Source organism: Leucoraja erinacea, chromosome 6 (genome assembly GCF_028641065.1).
Source record: "Leucoraja erinacea ecotype New England chromosome 6, Leri_hhj_1, whole genome shotgun sequence".
Taxonomy (NCBI): Eukaryota; Metazoa; Chordata; class Chondrichthyes; order Rajiformes; family Rajidae; genus Leucoraja; species Leucoraja erinaceus.
This window is the reverse complement of record NC_073382.1, coordinates 27,336,473-27,361,090: the sequence shown is the minus strand read 5'-3', so window position 1 is coordinate 27,361,090 and position 24,618 is coordinate 27,336,473. Positions and strand designations below refer to the sequence as shown.

At 43.2% G+C, this 24,618-nt stretch overlaps 1 protein-coding gene across 2 annotated transcripts in view; it reads left to right on the top strand.

Moving 5' to 3' along the window:
* Positions 1-24,618, top strand: part of rbm26 (RNA binding motif protein 26) — a 142,529-nt gene that overhangs the window by 1,987 nt on the left and 115,924 nt on the right. For both annotated transcript variants that reach the window (XM_055636783.1, XM_055636785.1), the window contains exons 2-3: positions 17,339-17,457; positions 23,896-24,032. In XM_055636783.1, the coding sequence (XP_055492758.1) occupies positions 17,339-17,457; positions 23,896-24,032 (256 nt within the window). The remainder of the gene's footprint in view (positions 1-17,338; positions 17,458-23,895; positions 24,033-24,618) is intronic.

Here is a 24,618-nt window from a genome sequence, read left to right as displayed (position 1 = left end):
ACCGATGATGTGCTGCGCGGTTTTCACCACCCGTTGTAGTGCTTTCCTGTCCGCAGCAGTGCAGCTGCTGTACCATACCGTGAAGCAGGTGGTCAGGATACTCTCTATGGTACAGCGGTAAAAGTTGGTCAGGATCTGGGGGGACAGGTGGGCTTTCTTGAGCCTCCTAAGGAAGTAAAGGCGCTGCTGTGCCTTTTTGATCAGCTTGGAGGTGTTGAGGGACCAGGACAAGTCCTCCGAGATATGCACTCCGAGGAATTTATAGCTGGAGACGCGCTCCACCTCAGTCCCGTTGATATGGATGGCGGTATGACTGCCTCCTCTGGTCTGCCTGAAGTCGACAATAATCTCCTTCGTCTTTTTGAAGTTGAGGATGAGGTTATTGTCGGCACACCAGGTGGTCAGGTGCTGGATCTCATCCCTGTAGGCTGACTCATCGTTGTCGCTGATCAGTCCTACTACCGTGGTATCGTCAGCAAACTTAATAATGGCGTTGGATCCGTACTTTGGGATGCAGTCGTGGGTGAAGAGGGAGTAGAGGAGAGGGCTGAGCACACAGCCCTGTGGCACTCCGGTGTTCAGTGTTATAGTGGAGGAGGTGAGGTTATTGACCCTAACAGACTGTGGTCTGTTAGTGAGGAAGTCCAATGTCCAGTTGCAGAGGGAGGTGGAGATGCCAAGTCCAGTGAGTTTGGTGATCAAGCTGGCTGGGATGACGGTGTTAAAGGCAGAGCTGAAATCAATGAACAGCAGCCTGATGTAGGAGTTGTTGTAGTCCAGGTGGGTCAGGGCAGAGTGTAGGGCCGCCGATATGGCGTCCTCTGTAGACCTGTTGGTCCGGTAGGCAAACTGATGGGGGTCCAGTGTGGGGGGGAGGCAGGCTTTGAGGTGAGCCAAGATCAGCCGCTCAAAGCACTTTGCAATGACAGGGGTGAGTGCCACTGGGCGGAAATCGTTGAGACTCCCTGTAGCTGACTGTTTGGGCACTGGCACGATGGTTGATGTCTTGAGGCAAGTGGGGACAGCACCCTGGGCCAGTGAGAGATTGAAAATGTCGGCGAGGACTGGGGATAGTTGTCCAGCACATGCCCTAAGCACCCGGCCAGGGATGCCATCGGGGCCGGCAGCTTTGCGCTCATTCACCTTGCTCAGTGCATCTTGTACAGCAGTTACAACTCCCATTCTTCCCTGTCCCCCATGGTTGTAATCAAACTCTAAACTACTTAATTACCCAAACTGTCTCATCGGGAATCATTTCCAATTCAGCCGCTGGTATCGGTTTGATTTATTTTGTGATGCCTTGGGCCTCAGGCTACTGAATTTCCAAGTGGCTGCCCATGACTAAAAAAGATAATTTGCCTGCTGTACAGTAAGATGTAATTTGCCATTAGAGGAACAAAAATAGAAAATAGCAGATACTCGGCAAGTTACACAGCATCTGTGAAGAGACATACAGTGCCCTCCATAATGTTTGGGACAAAGACCCATCATTTATTTATTTACCTCTGTACTCCACAATTTGAGATTTGTAATAGAAAAAACATCACATGTGGTTAAGGTGCACATTGTCAGATTTTAATAAAGGCCATTTTTATACATTTTGGTTTCACCATGTAGAAATTACAGCAGTGTTTATACATAACCCCCCCCCCCCATTTCAGGGCACCATAAAGTTTGGGACACAACAATGCCATGTAAATGAATGTAGTCATGTTTAGCATTTTGTTGCATAACCTTTGCATACTTGAAGTCTGCGATTCATGGAATCCATGGAATCATGGATTCGGCGAACAAACAAAAGGTATACAATACTTTAATCAATGCAACCTAATTTATTCTGCCACCAATCAAATCTAAATGAGTGATGCACCATCAAGACACCAGTTGCTGGGTGTCTTCTCTGGTGATGCACTGCCAGGCCTGTATTGCAGCCATCTTGAGCTTATGCTTGTTTGGGGGCTAATCCCCTTCAGTTTTCTCTTCAGCGTATAAAGGGCATGCTCAATTGGGTTCAGATCGGGTGGTTGACCACTCAATAATTGATCATTTTTTAGCTTTAGCAGTATGTTTGGGATCATTGTCTTGCTGTAGAATGAACTGCCGACCAATGAGTTTTGTTTGAACTTGAGCAGATAGGATGTGTCTATACACTTCATAATTCATTATGCTACTGCCATCCGTAGTTGTATCATCAATGGAGATGTGAGCCAGTACCTCAGCAGCCAGACATGCCCATGCCATAACACCCCCACCACTGTGTTTCACAGAAGAAGTGTGCTTTGGATCTTGTGCAGTTTCTTCTCCCCTCCATACTTTGCTCTTGCCATCACTCTGATATAAGTTAATCTTCTGTTCACAAGACCTTTTTGCAGAACTGTGGTTGCTCTTTTAAGTACTTTTTGGCAAATTGTAACCTGGCCATCCCATTTTAGCGGCTAGCCAGTGGTTTGCATCCTGCAGTGTAGCCTCTGTATTTCTGTTCATGAAGTCTTTTGCGGACAGTGGTCATTGACATATCCACACCTGACTCCTGAAGGTAGACAAAAATGCGTGAGAAACTCAGCGGGTGAGGGGGGGGGGAGCAGGAACAAAAAAGGAAGAGGCGGAGATAGTAGGCTTGTGGGAGTGCAGGGAAGGGGGAGGGGGAGGTGAAGGAAGGCGAAAGCAAGGACTATCTGAAATTGGAGACGTCAATGTTCATACTGCTGGGGTGTAAACTACCCAAGTGAAATATGAGGTGCTGTTGATCCAATTTGCGCTGGGCCTCACTCTGGTAATGGAGGAGGCCCAGGACAGAAAGGTCGGTTTCAGAATGTGAGGAGAAGTGCTGAGCCACCGGGAGATCAAGTTGGTTAGTGCAAACTGAGCGGAGGTGTTGGGTGAAGCGATCGCCAAGCCTGCGCTTGGTCTCGCCGATGGAGAGAAGTTACTCCTGAAGAGTGTTTCTGATCTGTTGGACAAGTGTTTGGGGATTTTTCTTTATTATAAACAGAATTCTTCTATCATCAGCAATGGAGGTCTTCCTTGGCCTGCCAGTCTCTTTGCGATTAGTAAGCTCACTAGTGCTCTCTTTCTTAATGTGGTTCCAAACAGTTGATTTTTGTAAGCTTAAGGTTTGGCTGATGTCTCTTAACAGTTTTATTCTCAATCTCATAAAGGCTTCTTTGACTTTAATTGGCACACATTTGGTCCTCATATTAATAAACAACAATAAAAGTTTCCAAGCTAGGTGCTGAGAGCTCTGTTATATTTGCATTAAGGAGGCACACCTGAGCAATTACAAACACCTGTGAAGCCATGTGTCCCAAACATTATGGTGCCCTGAAATGGGGGGGGGGGGCTATGTATAAACACAGCTGTAATTTCTATATGGTGAAACCAAAATGTATAAAAATACCCTTTAATAAAACCTGACAATGTGCACTTTAATCACATGTGATTTTTTTTCTATTCTCAAATTGTGGAGTACAGAGGCAAATAACTAAATGATGGGTCTTTGTCCCAAACATTATGCAGGGCACTGTATGGTCAATACTTCGGGTCAGTGACCATTCATCAGCATTGCTGAGGAAATTCTACTTCATATTTTACTGTTACGTAGTTTTTCATCCCATCTTCCCCCCCACCCCCCCTACAGTAAGTAGCAGTAAAGCGGTCTGTTCAGTTAATCTTGTTCCCGTTTCTCTTCCTTTCTAGCTGCTTCCCTCATCCTTATTTGCTTTACATTCATTGTGCATAAGTAAAGGATTTTTTTTCATGCTTCTTCTATTATCGAAGCAACTGCATCAGATATTTGACTACCATTTAAATGCCAAGTTGGTGTCAATTGTTAGCTTTGTTCCTCAGTTTAATATTAGCAGACAGTCACCCATTTGACTTGTCGCCTGTAAATGTTTGGGTCTAACTCCATTCAATTATCTGAAACATTGATTCTAGTGGTCAAGATTGATACTATTAAAAACAAGGGATCATCCATGTAGGGCAGGTGAAGTGAATTGTTTGATAACTGAGTCTTCAAAACTCTTTCGCAAAGAAGCCAGACATAGGAAGATTCTTTGTAAAATAGGCGTGAAAAGCTGCAGTGGATAGTAGGATTATTAAATTGATGTTAATCAGATCAAGCATGATCTCATTAAATGGTAGAGTAAACTTAAAGGACTCACTCCTGCTCTTAATTTGTGCAGTCTTAGACTGCAGCAATATTACTGAATACTCGATTACATTTTCCTGTAAGTGATTTATTTTCTTAAGGCACCTTGAGCTTTAAAGTCAAAATATATTGTTATATTTCGCTGGAAAAGGCCGAGAGGTTTTGCATACTATTTTGTTCTGTACTTTATAATGGACAATTTTATGAATAATAAGGAAATAGTTGGACTATAAGAAATATTAAACTGAGTTCTAGTTGTGGTGTGCGCAAAGATGGCAAACTGATCCATTTTAATGCAAACAGAAAATGTTTTAAAACTCAGCATGCAAGGAGCCAACATCAATAGAAAGGGAAACATATTTAATATTTTAGGCTCACAATCCTTATCATCAATGTTTTTGCACGTGCTGATGAGATTTGTGTTATAAAAAGGGCCATGTAGCATGTTGATTAAGTTATGTATGACATTTCTCACAAAACATAAGATTGGATATTTACTAAAAATAGACTTACACCACATTGGACTGGCAGGCTTGGATTGTTATAAATGAATCACGAACGTTGAAGTATTGTTGAAGTGATACTGTAGTAGGAAATGTGGCAGCCAATTCATTCTGTGCTAGTTCTCACAAGCAATAAATTTGATTGAATGATAAATATTGGGCTGGACACTGGGGATAAATTCCTGTTTTTCAGTATTGTCTAAGTTTTATTGTTCACGAAAGAGTAGGCGGGGAGTTTTTTTAAAACTCCTTATCCATCTTCCAAAGCTGCATTTCCGTTCGTGGCATTATTCCTTCAGCACTGGAATAATATCTGAGCTTTTTGCACTCGTCTCTCGTGTGTGATTTGATCCCACAATCTACTGAATCAAGAATTCTGATGCTTCTAGCTTAGCTACCCATGCAACACCTTTGTCACTGCTACAGTCCAAACATTGATACCTTAATTATATTAAATTATTTAGCTTTTACAGCTCTATGGCGGAGATATTTCTGAAGGTTCACTCGGAAGAAATTTCTCCTCCTCTGAAATCTGAAACAATGACTCCTAGTGGACTGCTAGAGTGATGTATTTAGTAGAATACTTCACAGATTCTGAAAATTGGTTCAACCCAGCCAATTTCAACTGAGTGCCATTTACATGTTCTCTCTATTGCATAGGATTCCTTTGCCTGACCAGTTGCTTGCTGCAGCTTTATGCCCCCATTAACACAATAAGAAATAAATAGACAATAATTAATACTACAATAATTTACTAATCAGTTATAATAATCGAAAGCCAAAGAACGTGGTGCAGCCCAAAACAAAGCCCATAGTAGATTGTTGCTGAGATAAGGATGTCCATGCGGTTCAAGAACCAGATGGTTGCTGGGCAGAAGCTGTTCTTGAACCTGAAGGTCATGGTTTCCAGACACCTATTTTCTTCCTGATTGTAGCATTGAGATGGGAGCCTGACCTGGTTCGAGTAGTTCTTTGAAATTAGCTGCGTTTTTAAGGCAGCGCTTCTTATAGTTCCCTTCCATTGGTTATTGCAACCCAAGCGGAGGTGTTGGGCGAGGCGGTCGCCAAGCCTAAGCTTGGTCTCACCGATGTAGAGCAGCTGACAACTAGAGCAGCGGATGCAATAGATGGGGTTGGATGAGGTGCAAGTGAACCTCTGCCACACCTGGAAAAACTGGTTGGATCCTTGAGTCAAGGGGGGAGGTAAAGCGACAAGTGTAGCATTTCCTGCGGTTGCAAAGGAAAGTGCCTGGAGAGGGGGTGGTTTGGGTGGGAAGGGACAAATTGACCAGGGAGTTACGGAGGGAGCAATTTACCAGGGAGTTACGGAGGGAGCAGTCTGCGGAAAGCCGACAGGGGAGGAGATGGGAAGATGTGGCTAGTGGTGGGATCCCATTGGTAGATAAAAAAGCAGGAGAAAATCAGCATGTGAGGCAGCATCTTCGGGTTGCGCTGCCACTTCCGGAAGTGGCGGTGCTGCCCTGGCAGCAGCGGCTCGCCTGCAGTCCGATTGTTTTTACTTTTTTGTGGTTTTTTTTTCCGTTTTGTCTAGTTAAGTTTATGGTTTTAGGTTGTGTTTATGTGTGTTGGGGGGGGGGGGGGGGGGGGTGGGGTGAGGGTTGAAACCGGGCTTGCTGTCTCTCCCTTCGGGAGAATACGACTTTTTTGTCGTATCCCCCTTCTCTGCCTCCGTCTGCGCTGAGGCCTAATGGCAGAGCTGGCGACCTCGAGACTCTGGAGGCAGAGCCAGTCAGGACTTGCCCTGGGCTCGCTCCCGTTAGGGCGGTCTGGCTCGGGGCTGGAACGGCGCTCCCGTGAGGGGCTGTGACGCTCCCGTGAGGGCGGCCTGGCGTGGGGCTGAGACTCTACCGTGAGGGGTTGTGGCGCTCCCGTAGGGGCGGCCCAGCTCGAGGGAGGTACGGCGCTCCCGTCGTTGCGGCCCAGCTCGAGGGTGGAATGGTGCTCCCGTCGGGGCGGCCCAGCCCGAGGGTGGAGTGGCTCTCCCGTCGGGGCGGCCCAGCTCGAGGGACGTACGGCGCTCCCGTCGGAGCAGCCCAGTTCGAGGGTGGCATGGTGCTCCCGCCGCGGCGGCCCAGCCCGAGGGTGGAATGGCGCCCGTCGGAGTGGCCCAGCTCGAGGGAGGTACTGCGCTCCCGTCGGAGTGGCCCAGCTCGAGGGAGGAACGGCACTCACGTGAGGGCGATCCGGCTAGGGGCTGGAATGGTGCTCCAGTGGCTGGGACGGCGTTCTGGCGGTGGTGACCTGAGTCCGGGGTTCAGCCGCGGGCCAGCGGCTGCGTCCGCTGGACTGGAGCCGGCCTGTTTGTGGCTGCGTCCGCCCGACTGGAGCCGGTGTTTGAGCCGGCCCGTTTGCGGGGTTCGGTGAGCCGCGGGACTGGTTGTACCATCGCCCGGTGGGGTATCGCCTCAGCACAGAGGGAGAAGAGGAGGGAAGAGACTGCAGCCCTAAGATTTTTGCCTCCACCACAGTGAGGAGGTGTTTCGAGGACTCACTGTGGTGGATGTTAATTTGTGTTTGTTGTTGTTTATTATTGTATGTATGACTGCAGGCAGGAAATTTCGTTCAGACCGTAAGGTCTGAATGACAATAAAGGTAATTCTATTCTATGCTATCTATGGAGCGAAGGAATAGGCTATGTTTCGGGTCGAGACCCTTCTTCAGACTGATGTCAGGGGGGGGGGGGGGGGGGGGGGGAAAAGAAAGGAAGAGGTGGAGACAGTATGCTGTGGGAGAGCTGGGAATGGGAGAGGAAGGAAGGAGAAAGCAAAGACTACCTGAAATTGGAGAAGCAAATGTTCATACTGCTGTGGTGTAAACTACCCAAGTAAAATATGAGGTGCTGTTCCAATTTGTGATGGGCCTCACTCTGGCCATGGAGGAGGCCCAGGACAGAAAGATCGGATTCGGAATGAGAGTTGAATTGTTGAGCTACCGGGAGATTATTGTGAACTGAGTGAAGGTGCTGTGCGAAGCGATTGCCAAGCCTGTGCTTGGTCTCACCGAGGTTGATCATACGCTGAATAATCCAACCACATTTTTGTTTAAAAAGACTTGAGATACTGTATTATAATTTTGATGCATGTGATTGTGGTATATATCATGTCTTGATTGGTGAATATGTTTAGTTTGTGACTTTATTTGACGCAGAAATAATATGTGAATGCTTCATTGAGCATAATTCCGACTGGTAACTACGCACTTCGCCCGAGCACATTATCGTACACATGCAAGCCGTCTTAAATGACCACCTAAATTGTCATTTGGCAACCTAAAAAGCTGCCCAGGTTGCCCGGCTGACAACAGAGGAAAAAAAGTTAAGTGAGAGCCCTGGTATCATATCCACCAGCCCAATATTGACTCTTCCAAGGACCCCAACAGTCTTTTCCGGTGGGGCAGAGGTTCACTTGGACCTCCTCCGACCTCTTCTACTGTATCTGCTGCTTCAGGTGTGGACTTCTATATATTGGCAAGACCATGCGCAGGCTCGGCGATCGTTTTGCTGAAGACCTCTGCTCAGTTTGCCGAAACCTACCTGGTTTCTTTAACTCCCCCTCCCATTCCCACGCTGACCTTTCTGTCCTGGGCTTTCTCCATTGTCAGAATGAGGCCCAGCGCAAATTGGAAGAACAGCACTTCATATTTCGCTTGCACTCCAGCAGCATGAATATTGACTTCTCTGACTTCAAGTAACCCCTGCTTTCCCTCTCTCTCTCTATCCCTCCCCCTTCCCAGTTCTCTGACCAGTCCGACTGTCCGCTGATTAAATTGTATTTCTGATTGCTTTGTCGTCACCTTCTAGCTAACAATGGTCTATTCTACATTTTCCTTGTTCTGCATCTCTTGATCTCTTACACTTCCTTATCTCTGAAACTCCCTCTCCCCTGACCCTCATTCTGAAGAAGTCGACCCAAAACATCACCCATCCCTTCTATCCAGAGATGCTGCCTGTCCTGCTGAGTTACTCCAGAATTTTGTGTTTAAATTTCCCCTCTCTGAAAGCTATGCCCTCTAGTCTTTGACATTTCCACGATGGGGAAAAGGTTTCTGACTGTTTACCTATGTCTCTCATAATTTTATATGCTTTTATTATTATCTCCCCTCAAAGCCTGAATCAGAGAAAACAATCTAAGTTTTGAACAACCTCATAACTAACATCCTTTAATCCAGGCAGCATTTTTGTACATCTCTTCTATACATTCAAAGACTTCACATCCTTCCTGTAATGGGATGAAAGGAACTGGACCCAATACTCCAAATGTGGTTTTAGAAAAGTTTTATAAAGCTGCGACATGACTTCCTGATTCTTATGCTCAATGTTTTAACCTTTACCAGCGTGGCACATTTGTGCAGTGGTATAGTTGCTGCCTTACAGCGCCAGAGACCTGGGTTCGATCGTGGTTGTGCGTGTACAGAGTTTGTATGTTCTCCCTATGACAGGTTGAGTTTTCTCCGATTTTCTCCCACATTCCAAAGACATGCATGCTTGTAGGTTAATTGGTTTCTGTACATTGTCCCTAGTGTGTAGGACAGAACAAGTGCGAATGGGTGATTGCTTAAGGGCCCGTCCCACTTGCCGATTTTTTTCGGCGACTGCCGACATAATTGACTGACATGTCGGGTCACAGAAAAATACGCTGCATGACGCAGCGTGATGACGTATGACATGGCGTGATGACGTATGACGCGCAGTGTTTTTTCAAGCGTCTCTTTTTTTTCGCCGCTCGATTTTGAAATGCTCAAAATCTTTTGGAGACACACTGATATGACGCTGGCAAAATCGCCAAGTGGGACAGGCCCTTTAGCGTGGACCTGGTGGGCCGACGGGTCTGTTTCTATGCTGTATCTCTAAACTAAACTATGAAGACAAATATACTATACTATCAAGAAACTGGATTTTTTTCCCCCAAGATCCCTCTATCCATTAATGCTGTTAAGAGTCTTGCCATGAACTGTATACCTTACTTTTGACCTCACTAAGTACAACTACTCACACTTGCTCGTGTCATTGGCAAATTTAAAGATGAAGTTGGAAGTGTGTTCAGCCACACAGTCCTAGGTGTAGAGCAGGGGTTCCCAATCTTTTTCGTCCTGTTTACTCCTGGCAACTTTAATAGCACATAACAATGTTATTTCACTTATTGATGAACAATTAATGATGAACAGAACCAAACACAGTCAGTCAATGAGAAAAAATAACCAGAATCAACAAATTCACCCCATGGTAGGTGAAATTTACCCCTTGGGTTGGGAATCCTTGGTATAGAGTGACTAGAGCATGTCCTCTTATTATCTAAGTGGTCCAGTGCAGAGTACATCCTCCGTTAACCTGTTATGGTCGGTAGGCTGATTGTAGTGGGTCCAGGTTCTTGCTGATGTAGAAATTGATATGGGGCATAACCAATCTCACAAAGCACTTCCATCACCACAGACATTAGTGCCATCGGTTTGTGGTCATTGAGGCAGGTCACCATTGCTCTTCTTGGACACCGTTTTATTGTTGCCTGTTTAAACCTCAGACCTCATTAATGACGTGTCTTGTTTTGGGACTATTTTGGCGAATATTTAGCAAAAGTCTCAAATTTAAAAGAAAAGCATTACAAATATTGTGAAAATGACAAAGCTTGAATGTTTAATTAAACTAGCAATAATGGTTGTTCTCCATATTCTGCAAAAATGAACAATTGTTAGTTTAACTCAATTTGAAAACCAGCATAGCCATGTTCTGTTGGACATACTTTGTTCACAACAGTCAAGAGAGTGGGTTTATGGCGAAGGATGGAACTGTATTGCAACAACTGCTATAAATGTCATATCAGGTAAGTTGGGTTTTCAAACAGGTTGAGATAACACCAGACCACTCGGCAATACACCACATACCATGGATTTCATATTTGGTTTATTATGAATCGCACTGCCTCAGCAAAGCCGGCAACATAATCAAGGACGAGGAGCATCCTGGCCATTCCCTCTTCTCCTCTCTCCCATCAGGCAAAAGGAAGTGTGAAAACACATGGCTCCAGATTCAGGGACAGTTTCTTCCCAGCTGCTATCAGGCAACTGAACGATACTGTCACACGAGAGAACAATTCTAAACTATCTACGCATTTCAGACCCTCGGACTATGAGCGGACTACTTAGTTTATCTTTCACTAAATGTTATTCACGTTATTCCCCTTGTATATCTGTACACTGTGAATGGCTCAATTATAATCATGTATTGTCTTTCTGCTGACTGGTTAACACACAACAAAAGCTTTTTGCTGTACCTGGGTACATGTGACAATAAACTAAACTCTGAATTGTATTGAAGGTTATGGTGTTTCTGGTTGGATTAATTTATTCAAATAAAGTTAAAGTTAATATTTCTGAACTGGATTCTTTTATCATATAAACAGTATAAAGTAACATGACATTCCACTCAAGATTCAGGAGGATAGCATTTTACATTTAAAATGTTTTAACTGAAGCTTGTACCTCTTCTTCTGTTGGTCTTTGTGTAATTCACCTGTTGGATGGGGGGAAATATTAGTTCATGGATATTGCACACTGAAGCAACATATATTCAAATCAAAGCATTAGTTCCTATACAAATGATAAATATTGACATTTTCTGCAATATTGCCTTCTCTTATCCATCCATTGCATTTAGACCAAACTTTCAATTAAAATCTTTTTATTTCAGATTATTGTAATACATATTACAATTTTGGTGTATGCACTGTAGATTATTTATAATGTTTGTCCAGCACATTTTAGCATTCTCTTTCTGAATGGTGAAAGAACCTAGGAAAATTATACTAATTTAGTTTACTCTACTGCCATGGGTGGTGCAGCTGGTAGAGTTGCTGCCGCCAGAGATCTGGGTTCAGTCCGGAGCTCGGGTGCTGTATGTGTGGAGTTTGCATGTTCTCCCTGTGACCGTGTGGGTTTTGTTCCACATCCCAAAGACATACAGGGTTGTAGATTAATTGGCCTCTAAATTGCCGCTAGTTTTAGGGAGTGGATGGAAAAGTGGGATAACATAGAACTAGTGTGAATGGGTAATCGATGGTCGGGGTGGGCTGAAAGGCCTATTTCCATGCTGTATCATTAAACTAAATTAAATGTCAACAGTCACAGAAATGTATATATATGTATGTATATGTAGCAATGTGTTACAAAATTTTGAGATTTAAAAAATCAAGTCTGCAATTTATCCCATCAGATAAAGCATAACAATAAGTTTAATTTGACACCTAATTCACTTTCATATCTCAAGTAATAAAAAAGTTATGGCCATTTTCATACTCGGAAATTAGCATCTTGTTCCCTATTGATTTTCTATGGACATAACAAAAAAGCTGTGATCGAGGACAGTCAAAAGGCCATAACCTTCTTAAAAATTAAGAGAACTGAATGAAATTTTCAGTTATCATAGATTGAAGCATTCTGAAACAAATATAAAATAATCTTACTTGGATGACCTGAAATTAAAGCATATAATTAGTTAGTTACCCAATTGTAGCTAATTTCAAACTTCAATTACTAGCTCTAAACATCTATCCATTTCTTAATAAATGATTAACATTTTTAAATAGCCCAAGTGTCCAAATAATATTCACAAATAATTCACAATAAAACATGATTTTTAAATCTCATTTACATCAATTTATAGGCCAAATGGAAGGAATTTAGTGTTCATTTGCTGTAAATCAAAGTCAATTTAAATCGGCTTTCTTGTGGGTTCCTGTGAACGCGCTGGTTTAGAACGTTCACATTGCGCTGGATTTGTGCCCTCAAGTGCCCAGAAAAATACTGCGGGATATAAAGAGCCCAAAATGAACTACTCGCTATAGAAAACGTTATATACAGGGTTATATACAAGCCCCATTTAATGTAAAAATAAGGTACATACCTTTAATTGTTTGCTTTATAAAACCCTGGGGCTGCGAAAGGTTGCTGAGTGAGAGAGTGATTTTTAAACTACTATAAATATTATGCAAGGCCATAAAAACGGGCAGATACCCGTATTAGTTAGGTTTTGTAAAACATACCTAGTATATGTATCTTTATATCGTATGTGTATATATTGTGTGTATATATATCTCTCTTACTAAAACTCTCATCTTGTTTGTATGCGTGCGTGGATGTAATATCCCAAAAACCCATCAAAACGGTACACGATAGCGCTATAATTTTTGGCTCACTATTGTCTTGGGATGTAATTGGAACAACTTTTGCTCAGATTGGTGTTATATTTTACTGGTGTTATATTGACATTTAAAATTTTACAAAAAACACTTTTCAAACCATTTTTCCACTTCTCCTGCCCTTCAGCAGCGTTCAACATCACAATGTGATCCTGAATCTCAATTACATACAAAATTGCGATTTTCAATAAATCGCGATAATCAAATTCTTCTGTTTTCATTTAAAGCTGACATTGTGTTTGGGTTATCTTAAAGAAATAATGTGATTTTCATTGTGGAAGGGTGGGATAGGGGAATATCCAGCATCTTTCCCACCACCGAAGTCAGGCTAACTGGTCTGTAATTCCCTGTTTTTGCTCTCGCTCCTTTCTTGAAAAGTGGGATAACATTAGCTATCCTCCAATCCACAGGAACTGACCCTGAATCTATTGAACATTGGAAAATGATCACCAATGCGTCCACTATTTCTAGAGCCACCTCCCTGAGGACCCTGGGATGCAGACCATCAGGCCTAGGGGATTTATCATCCTTCAGTCCCATTAGCCTACCCAATACTATTTCTTGCCTAATGAAAATTTATTTCAGTTGCTCTACCGCCTTAGATCCTCTGTCCTCCAATACATCTGGGAGATTGTTTGTGTCTTCCTTAGTGAAGACAGATCTGAAGTACCTATTCAACTCTTCTGCCATTTCCGTGTTGCCCATAATAATTTCACCGTGTCTGCTTTCAAGAGACCCACATTTGACTTTGCTACTCTTTTCCCCTTAACATATCTAAAGAAGCATTTACTGTCCTTCTTTATATTCCTGGCCAGCTTCCCTTCGTACTTCATATTTTCAGCCTGTATTGCCCGCTTTGTTTCCTTCTGTTGTCCCATGAAAGTTTCCCAATCCTCTGGCTTCCAGCTACTCTTTGCTGTTTTATACATCTTTTCTTTTAGTTTTATTCTATCCCTAACTTCTCTTGTCAGCCACGGTTGCCTCCTACTCCCCTTAGAATCTTTCTTCCTTTTTGGATCCTGCGTCTTCCGGATTATGCCCAGAAATTCCTGCCATTGCTGTGCCACCGTCATTCCTACTAGGATCCTTTTCTAGTCTACCTTGGCCAGCTCCCCTCTCATGCCTTCATAGTCCCCTTTGTTCAACTGCATCACTGACACTTCCAATTTAACGTTCTCCTTCTCAAATTGCAGATTAAAACTAATCATATTATGATCACTACCTCCAAGAGGTTCCTTTACCTCGAGTTCTCTTATCATATCTGGTTCATTGGACAACACTAAATCCAGAATTAACCTTTTCTCTGGTCGGCTCCATTACAAGCTGCTCTATGAATCCATCTCGGAGACATTCTACAAACTCTCTTTCTTGGGGTCCAGAAACAACCTGATTTTCACAGTCTTCACATCGCCATAGTGGTATTACCTTTGTTACATGCCAGTTTTAACTCCTGCTGCAACTTACACCCTACATCCGGGCTACTATTTGGGGGTATGTAGATACCAATTAGTGTCTTCTTGCCTTTAAAATTCCTCAACTCAATCCACAGTGACTCTACCTCATCAGTCCCTATGTCTTCCCTCGCAAGGGACTGAATTCCATCCCTCGCCAGCAGAACTACCCCCCCTCCTTTGCTCACCTGCCTGTCCTTTCTATAGGATGTATAACTCTGAATATTAAGTTCCCAGGCCCAATCCTCCTGCAGCCACGTCTCAGTAATCCCCACAATGTCATATCTACCAACCTCCAACTGAGCCTCAAGCTCATCTACTTTACTTCTTGTACTTCGCGCATTCATATACAATACTTATAATTCCTTACGCATCTCACCTTTCACATCGATCCCTATTACACTTGGCCATACTCTCCTATCCCTTTGTGAGCTTCCTTTCCCGTTAATTCTGGGGTCATTAACCATTCCTTTACTCTCTTTCCCTTTAACTCCATCCTCGACTATCCCATTTAACAACGCAACCCCCTTATTCAGCTTAAAACCACCCTGTGTAGCAGTGGCAAACCTGCCTGCCAGAATGCTGGTCCCCCACCTGTTAAGATGCAATCCGTCCCTTTTGTACAGTTCCCCCTTACTCCAAAACAGATCCCTGTGATCTAAGAATCTAAATCCCTGTCCCCTGCACCAGTTCCTCAGCCACACATTCAGGTCTCGTATCTCCCTGTTCCTGCTCTCGCCAGCATGAGGAACTGGAAACAAACCGGAGATAACCACCCTGGGGGTCCTGCTTTTCAGCATTTTTCCAAGCTCTCTAAAGTCGCGCTGCAGAATATTCATCCCGTTCTTTCCAACATCGTTTGTGTCGACATGCACTACCACTTCCGGCTGTTCACCTTCCCCCTTGAAGATTTTCTGCACTCTGTCCGTGACATCCTGGGTCCTGGCACCAGGAAGGCAGCACACCATCCCGTCTGTTCCTGTCCGTACCTCTCACAATGGAGTCTCCAACTACAATGGTGTTGCCTTTCGTTGGCCTCTTTGGTTTTGACTCAACAGCCCTTTTTGCTTCGCAAGCCAGTCCGCCGCTCAGTGTGATAACGTCTTTTGTCCCGACAGCTTCTAAGTGGGTGAACCTGTTCACAAGAGGTACAACACCTGGGGACGTTTGCATTCCATGTTTGCCTCCCTCTCTCACTGTCACCCACCTTCTCTCATCCAGTACCTTGGGTGTAACAATCTTACTGTAGGACTTGTCGAGGAACGACTCAGTTTCTCGGACGAACCTGAGGTCATCCACTTGCTTCTCCAGTTCCCCAACATGGTCCTTCAGGAGCTGTACCTGGATGCATTTGTAGCAGCCAGAGGCACTAACGGTGTCCTTGACCTTGACCTGAGAGAGGGGTTATGGAGGGAGGGAGTGGGGAAGGAGGAGACTGGAAAGAATAGGGAGGGTGAAGACGAGGATGTGGGAGTGCTGGGCGATGAGGGTCAATGAAGGAGGATAGGGATAGGAAGAGGGATGGCGAGGTGCAGGAGGGTTGCCATGACTCGCGTTTCAACGGGAACCCCTCAGCTATGCCTGCGCAGTTGGGGGCTATGGGTCAGTGGTGGAATATTCGCTTGGGGGACGGGCCCAATGGGTCTGCACCTGGTCCAATAAAACCTAAAAATAAAAATGTTCTATATGGCAAAACATTGTATAGATTTCTGGAGGATACATGCTTTTATGTATTAATTATTTTGGCCGACGTTATTTTGGTCATCCCAATCATTTAAGGCTGGTGCTTGTTTTGATCAATTCTTACAACCTTTAGTTGCATCTTGGCATTATGAAGGTAATGCATGTGTCTGACCTTGCCTATGAAGATGAAAACCCAATCTCTGTGGGAGGGTGGGGAGTAACCTTTCCTGCATGCTGGCAACATCAGTGGTGCAGAGTTCACCACGTGGGCATGTTTCAGAGCTCATGAGATTGAATGTTGCAACTCCAACTTGTGAATGGATGTCAATTTAGATAATATATAAAGCATATTTATATAAAGCATTTTATCTTGATGCATCGCAGATTGGTTTGGGAACAGCTACATCCAAGACCGTAAGAAATTGCAGCGAATTGTGGACGCAGTCCAGACCATCGCGCAAACCAATCTCCCATCCACTGACTCCATTTACACCTCGCGCTGCCTCGGCAAGGCCAACAGCATAATCAAGGACGAGTCGCACCCTGGCTATTCCCTCTTCTCCCCTCTCCCACCAGGCAAAAAGGTATAGGTGTGAAAACGCACACCTCCCGATTTTCCCAGCTGTTATTAGGCAACTGAATCATCTTACCACAACTAGAGAACAGTCCTGAACTAATATCTATCTCATTGGTGACCCTCGGACTATCTTTGATTGGTCTTTACTGGCTTTACCTTGCACTAACTGTTATTCCTTTATGTATCTATACACTGTAAATAGCTCGATTAATTGTGTATTGCCTTTGTGCTGACTGATAAGCTGTTCACTGTACCTCGGTACATGTGGCAATAAACTAAACTGAGCTGATATTGATGATTTGTGTGAAATGCCTTGAGCTTTGTAATATAGATGAAGGATAAATACATGCTTGAATTGTCATTCTCTCATTGTATTGTAGGAACTTATAACTAGTCTGTACAAATAAAATTTTGGATGAATTGCCAAATGTTTCAATCATAGTTAACTTGAATTAGTCACTAAAGTGGCAGTATGCATCAGATTGAAAGTCATGCTGAAAGCGTAAACAAATTTGACTTGAAATAAAACATTTTTTTATTTTAACTATCACAGATTTTACTTTTACAAATGATTTGACTGGCCATACCAGGAAAAAACCCAAAAAACATCATGAGAGTTGAATGCATTTATGAAGGATAGTTCTTTCAAAATTGAAACCTTTGTTAATCATAATTAAAATTTGTGATTTCTAATCATTTTAAAAATAAAAGCTTGCTGAACATATTTCAGTAGTCACATAATTTCTGTTTTTATTTCTTTGTAGATGTGATGCCGATCCATCCGCACTTGCTAAATATGTTGTTGCATTGGTAAAGAAGGATAAAACTGAAAAGGAGTTGAAGGCATTGTGTGTTGACCAATTAGATGTCTTTCTTCAGAAAGGTAAAGAACATCACATGAGCAAAGCATACAAATATTGGGTCATGAGGATCCTAAAATGTTGTATCTTAATTGTTTGAAATGTATTTAATAGTTTATAGTTCGTTGATGATTAATTATAGAATCATTACATTATAGAAGAAGTTGATTTGACCAATTGGGCCAATGCGAGCTCTGCAATAGAAATGTAGCCAAGTTTTATTTTCTGCCTCTTCCACTGCTATCGTGTTTTTTTTTCCCCCCTGTCATTTATGTCCAATACCCTATTGAAAGTCACACTTGAATTGACTTTGACCAGCCTTTCATGTAGTAATATCTGAATTGTGCTAACAATGTTCAAGTATGTTTTGCCATCTATTACTTTGTGTCATCCCGATTCATTTGCCAGTCAATTTAAACACAAACAATAGGAGCAGAAGGCCAGCAGGATTCACAAGCCTGGCCTGTCTTTTAATGAGTATGGCTGATCCATGCTGGCTTCAGCTCCCTTACACCAATTCTTCAATCTTTCAAAATGTATCAATATCAATGTATCTAATGATCTGCCTTCCTGTTTGAGACTACCATTTGTGAAAATATCTCCTGTGACAAGCTCCCTTAAGATCTTATATGTTTGAATAAGATCACCCCTCATTCTTCTAAACTCCAAGGAATACAGACCAAAACTGTCCAGTGTTTCTTGATATGACAACCAGGAATTAGCCTTGTGAATTTCTTTTGGGCTGTCTCTTTATTTTAGGCGAGGGGACTAAAACTGTGCACAGTATTCCACGTGTGGCCTCAGCAACACCTTGTGTAATAGATGCTCTCTATCATTAAACTCTAAGTCATTTGCAATGAATATTTCATTTGCCTTCATAACTACTTGGGGGACTGGCCTGCTAACTTTTTATGATTATGCACTGGAATATCTAGATCCCTCTGAACGTCTCTCATTTGCAGTCTCTCTTAATTTATATTATCAGCATTTTTTATTTCTTTAATCGGAGTGTATGACCTCACATTGAACTGCATTTGTCAGGTTTTTGCTCAATCGCACCATCTATAATCCCCTGCAGAATCACAGTATTCATATTATAGCTTGTCCTTCCGCTAATTTTATTGGCACACTTGGAAAACTTACATTTGTTCCCTCTTCTCGGTCATCAAAATAATATACAATTGATGGCCAAAAACCGATCCTAGTGATGCACCACAAGTTGCTTCAGTCCCAATGGACAATGATCTATTTTATTCCAGCTGTTTTTTACAAGGCATCTAGTTTCCAATTCATGCTGACACACTTGAACATTTTATCTACTAGTCCATGACATTTCTGCTAACAGTTTCTATTTATCCATGAATCATTTTGAACATTTATGTTCTGCTTTCAGCCTTCTCTGCTCAAGGACGAACAGTGACATCTTCCCCAGTTTTTCAGTGGTAATAATGTCTCTTACTCCTTATGGATATTCCATAACAGCTTTTCTGCACTGCAGACCTTTTATTCATGTCATAGGAGCAGAATTCAACATTTGCTCATGGAGTCTACTCCGCCATTCAGTCATGGCTGATCTATCTTTCTCAACCCCATTTTCCTGCCTTCTCCCCATAATATTTGACAACCTTACTAATCAAAACCTATCAATCTCTGCTTTAAAAAAAAAATCCAATGACTTGGCTTCCACCGCCATCTGTAGCAATGACTTCCACAGATTCACCTCCTTCTGACGAAAGAAATTCCTCCTCACTAGCGAAAACATCCTCTCCACATCTACTCTATCCAGGCCCTTCACTATTCTGTAAGTTCAAATGATGTCTGTGATATCTTTGCAATCAATGTAACAGAAACTCGTGCATGAGCCTCGTGACTGAGGTCAAGTGACCTTCAAGATAAAAGGCAATGATTGCAGAATAAACGGGCTCTTGCTCTGGAGCACAAACCCGGTGTGGACCTGTCCTTTGTGCTAGTCACAACTAAGCCTTACCTCAGACGAGAATACATTACAACGTTCCCCCTCATCCTTCCAAACTCCAGCAAGTACAGGCCCAGAGCCATCAAATGCTCATCATACGTCAACCCAATGAACCCTGGGATAATTCTCGTAAACTTCCTCTGAACCCTACACCTTCTGATCCCATGCCATCCCTTTCCAAGGAATGAATTTCATTCCTTAGCAGTAGAGCCACCCCATCCCCACTTGCCTGACTTTTCGATAGGATGTGCATCCTTGGATATTCAGGTCCCAGCTCTGATCCTCTTTCAGCCACATTCCCATGATGCCCACAGTGTCATACCTACCAATTTCTAGCTGTGCTATAAATTAATCTATAGCTGAAACAATATTTGATGGAGATTACAGATAAACTACAAGTTCATGTCCTTTCTATCTTACATTTATTAAGCCAAGGATTTGAATGTTCTCTTACTACTTATTTCTGCTATTAATCCTACCATTCCATTGTGCACTTGAAAGTTTGTGCATTGTATTGCTGTCATCAGCTGTGTTACTTCATCAGAAAAAAACTAATCAAATTAGTTAAGTTATGATATTTTATCGAGTTCATACGAGTTTACCTATATTTAATGTCCAAATGGCAATTAGCTTTGAAGATTGGCACAAAATGCTGGAATAACTCAGTGGTCAGACAGCATCTCTGGAGACAAGGAATGGGTAACATTTCAGGTTTATACCCTTGCTCAGACTTGATTAGTTTTGTTCTCTATTATCAATGCAGCCAGTTTTCCCACCACCGGCTGACCCTGTTGTTCGGTTTGTGTTTATTTACTTTTTTGAACAAGAGATGAATTCTTTTTTTTCCCCTCCGTTAACTGGTTTGACATTCATGGAAATTTGTGTCACTTTTCCCTTCACATGAGTGATAAAACTAATTTAGCCGACATCCACTTCCCAGTTCCCTTGAAGTTTATAATACCAAATGGTGGTTTTTAACGTCATTCATCTGAAGTGTTAAGTTTCATTTCCCATTGCTAATTGGGTAAAATTGATTTTAAATCTACATCTAAAAAAAGCATCCTGCTGGTCAAGCAGCATCTATGATGGTGGTGGGGGGGGCAGTTTAGTTTTTTTGCTTCAGATTCCAGCATACATGCACGGCAAGATTAGCATGTTTACAGATGATACAAAAGTGGGTGTTTTTTGCAGATAGTGAAGATGGTTGTGAAAAATTGCAGCAGGGTTTTGATCAATTGGTCAAGTGGGCTGAGGAATGGTTGATGGAATTTAATGCAGAAAAATGTGGGGTGGTGCATTTTGGGAAGTCTAACATGGGCAGGACCTACATAGTGAATGATAGGGCTCTGGATAGTGTTGTAGAGCAGAGGGATCTAGGAGTGCAGGTCCATAGCTCCCTGAAGGTTGAGTCGCAGGTAAATCAGGTGGTCAAAAAGGCTTTTGGCACATTGGTCTTCATCAGCCAGAGTATTGAGTATAGAAGTTAGGAGGACATGGTGCAATTGTATAAGACGTTGGTGAGGCCACATTTAGAGTATTGTGCTCAGTTCTTGGCATTGTGTTACGGGACAGATGTCAAGCTGGAAAGAGTACAGAGAAGATTTACGAGGATGTTGCATGGACTTGAGGGTCTGAGCTGCAGGCAGAGGTTGAGTAGGCTGAGAGTATTCTATGGAGCGCATGAAGATGAGGTGTGATCTTATAAAGGTGTGTAAGATCAGGAGAGCAATAGATCCGGTAGATGCACAGAGTCTATTGTCTGGAGTATGTGAATCAAGGACATAGAAACAGAAAATAGGTGCAGGAGGAGGCCATTCGGCCCTTCAAGCCAGCACCGCCGTTCATTGTGGTCATGGCTGATCGTCCCCTATCAATAACCCATGCATGTCTTCTCCCCATGTCCCTTGACTCCACTAGCCCTAAGAGCTCTATCTAACTCTTAAATCCATCCAGTGACTTGGCCTCCACTGCCCTCTGTGGCAGGGAATTCCATAAATTCACAACTCTCTGGGTGAAAAAGCCTTTCCTCACCTCAGTCTTAAATGACCTCCCCTTTATTCTAAGACTGTGGCCACTGGTTCTGGACTCGCCCAACATTGGGAACATTTTTCCTGCATCTAGCTTGTCCAGTCCTTTTATAATTTTATATGTTTCTATAAGAACACCCCTCATCCTTCTAAACTCCAGTGAATACAAGCCTAGTCTTTTCAATCTTTCCTCGTATGACAGTCCCGCCATCCCAGGGATCAATCTCGTGAACCGACGCCGCACTGTCTCAATCACAAGGATGTCCTTCCTCAAATGAGGAGACCAAAACTGTACACAATACTCCAGATGTGGTCTCACCAGAGCCCTATACAACTACAGAAGAAAGGACAGGGCAAAAGGACATAGGTTTAAGGTGAAGGGGAAAAAATGAATATGAATCTGAAGGGTAGCTTCTTCACACACAAAGAGTGGTGGATGCCTGGAACAACCTGCCAGAGGAGGTAGTTGAGGCAGGGACTACTCCCAACATTTAAGAAGCAGTTAGGCAGGTACATGGATAGGATGGGTTTGGAGAGATCGGGTGAATGCACAGAATCTCTTGACCTTAATGGGGGAAATCGAGAACCAGAGGTCATGGTTTAAGGTGAAGGTGGAAACATTTTTTAGGAATCTGAGGTGCCGGAGGAGGTAGTTGAGGTAGGGACTATCCAACTTTTAAGAAGCAATTAGACCGGTATATGAAAAGGACAGGTTTAGAGGGAAATGGGCTAAACGCAGGCAAGTGGGACTAGTGCAGATGGGACATGTTGGTCGGTGTGGGCAAATTGGGCCGAAGGGCCTGATTCCACACTGTATGGTATGTATCCTTGGACTCCATCTCAAGCTAATGAGATGTGGTTCTTCCAGTTGCTGGCACTTGCTGTCTATGCAGCTATACCAGTTTTGATAATATTTACCAAGGTTAGGATAATGTTTGCTGGCAAAGGTTAGAGGCAAACGTGTTTAATCCTCAAGAACAGAACATTCTGCTGAAGGCACTCAATGCCAGATTACTAAAATAATTAATCAAGAAATCAGCACAGTCATCCAGAAGTCAGGAAAAAGACAAACCACATATGTTCAGCCAAAGCTTTTGCGAGTTCTTCTTGGACATAAACTTCCATCTGATCTTAATGTGGCTCATCTGAGAATGTGGGACAAAGAGGAAAAGTTGTCTGATAAATGTCAAGATTTATGTTACCTATGGCCTGGTGCTGGCTTGAATGGATGGTTAATATATTTTTAATGAACCCAATAAGTTTAAATACGTTTCTATGTTTCTAAATGGACCAGAAAACCAGTTTCTGTTTCATGCTCCTTTTAAAATGAAAAAGAATGTTGTTGTCCCAAAGTTGCGGTTGCCTGTCTGGCAGCAAAGGACACACTTTGTGCTGGAGGATGACTTGTATTGAGAAGGAACAGTCCTGTTGTATTCATGTAGGAACAAATGGCAGGTTGGACAAGGAAAGAAGTTCTGCTGCATGAGTATGAATAGTTAGGGTGCTGATTAAAAACTAGGATTGCCAAGGTAATCATCTCTGGAGTACTGTTGACATGTGCAAATTAACATAAAATTAATAAGATCAGAGAATCGAAAGTGTGCCTCAAAGAGTGGTGTGGGAGAAATTATTTCAATTTATAGGGCATTGGCATCAGTAATGGGATAAGGTGGGAGATGTTTTATTTGATTGAACTTCACTTGAATAGAACATGGAGAACCTCTTCAGCTCTTTGTTCAATATGCCAGTAGGTTTTTAAACATTTGACAAGGTACTTCAGTTGGAATACCATCATAAAGACACAACCCCTAGTTTCCTAAGTACAGCATCAAGAATGTCAGTGGGACTTGAACCCATTCATGGGACGTGGATGTCATTGACAAGTCTTATATTTAAAAGTTAACAAAGTGGTGTGCCTGTATCAGGAACACCCTTAGAAGGGTTTTTTTTTAATTCCAAATTATTGATTTATATTATAATTGAGACAAATATATCAGCTAAAACAAATATGGCAAATGATCTACATACAATGAACTGCAAAAAAAGTGCTGGAATACCTTGGCAGGTCAGGCAGCACCTCTGGAGGATGTGGATCGGTGACCTTTTGGGTCGGGACCCCTTTTCAGACCGATTGTGCTGGGGGTGGAAGAACACTGGAAGTGAGGAGGCAGGACAAAACTTTGGCGAGTGATATGAGGATGAGGGTGGGAGAGGTGTTATAACATACCACCAGCCTTTTGACAAAGTTGTTGAAGTACAATATGTTAACATTTGTTTTTGCCTTTGAAACTTTACTGAAAAAATACATGACAGGTGAAACAGCTGTGTTTCTATACAGCTGTTAATCTATTTTGAAGGACCTGAATTTGCATAATAATTAAAATATTTTGTTACCATAAAATGTTGCATTTCTTTTAAAATGTATACTTGATTTGTAACAATGTTTAATTTTTTTGCAGACACGCATACTTTTGTAGAAAAACTTTTTGAAGCTATAACTGCAAAGAGTTACCTACCTCAGTTTGAGCAGTTGTCATCTGTGAATATAAAATCTGAACCTGCACAACGGCAGGAAAGGGAGGATAAAAAAGAAGAGGTAAGTTAAATCGAGCATTGTTGGAAATCTATCTATCTATCTATCTAAAAGTATACTAGACCAAGTGCAGACCCGTTGGGTCTGTTCCCGCAACGTGCGGTTGCAAGTGGGGGGCGGCCTGCCGTCATCGCGCAATGCCACGCGCTAGGCGTACGCCGTAAAGACGCTGCATACGGCGTTGAGACGCCTGCATACGACATCGAGACGCCTGCAGTCCGACAGGCCGTTGACGCGCGGGATTTTCCGAGTGCAAGCCCGCAGGGCGGCGAAAAGCAGCGGGGGAGCAGCCAATCTGTGCCTTCCGCCAGCGTGACAGAGCCTGGCCGGGGGGGGGGGGGGGGGGAGTGGAGGAGAGCCTGGGTGGCAGCAGTGAAAATCGCTAGCGGAATGTGAAAAATGTCGGCGTTTTTGGAGGAGAGCCGGGCGGTAGCAGCCGTTATGGTGGTTGGCCAGCAAGAGGCGAGAAAATGGGGGGCGGAGGGAAGGATTTTATTAAAATTGTGTACAGAAAAATGTCTAAATGCGTGCGTTTGCGGGGGGTGCGGGGCGGCATGCGGCGTCACACACACTAACCACCCCCACACTA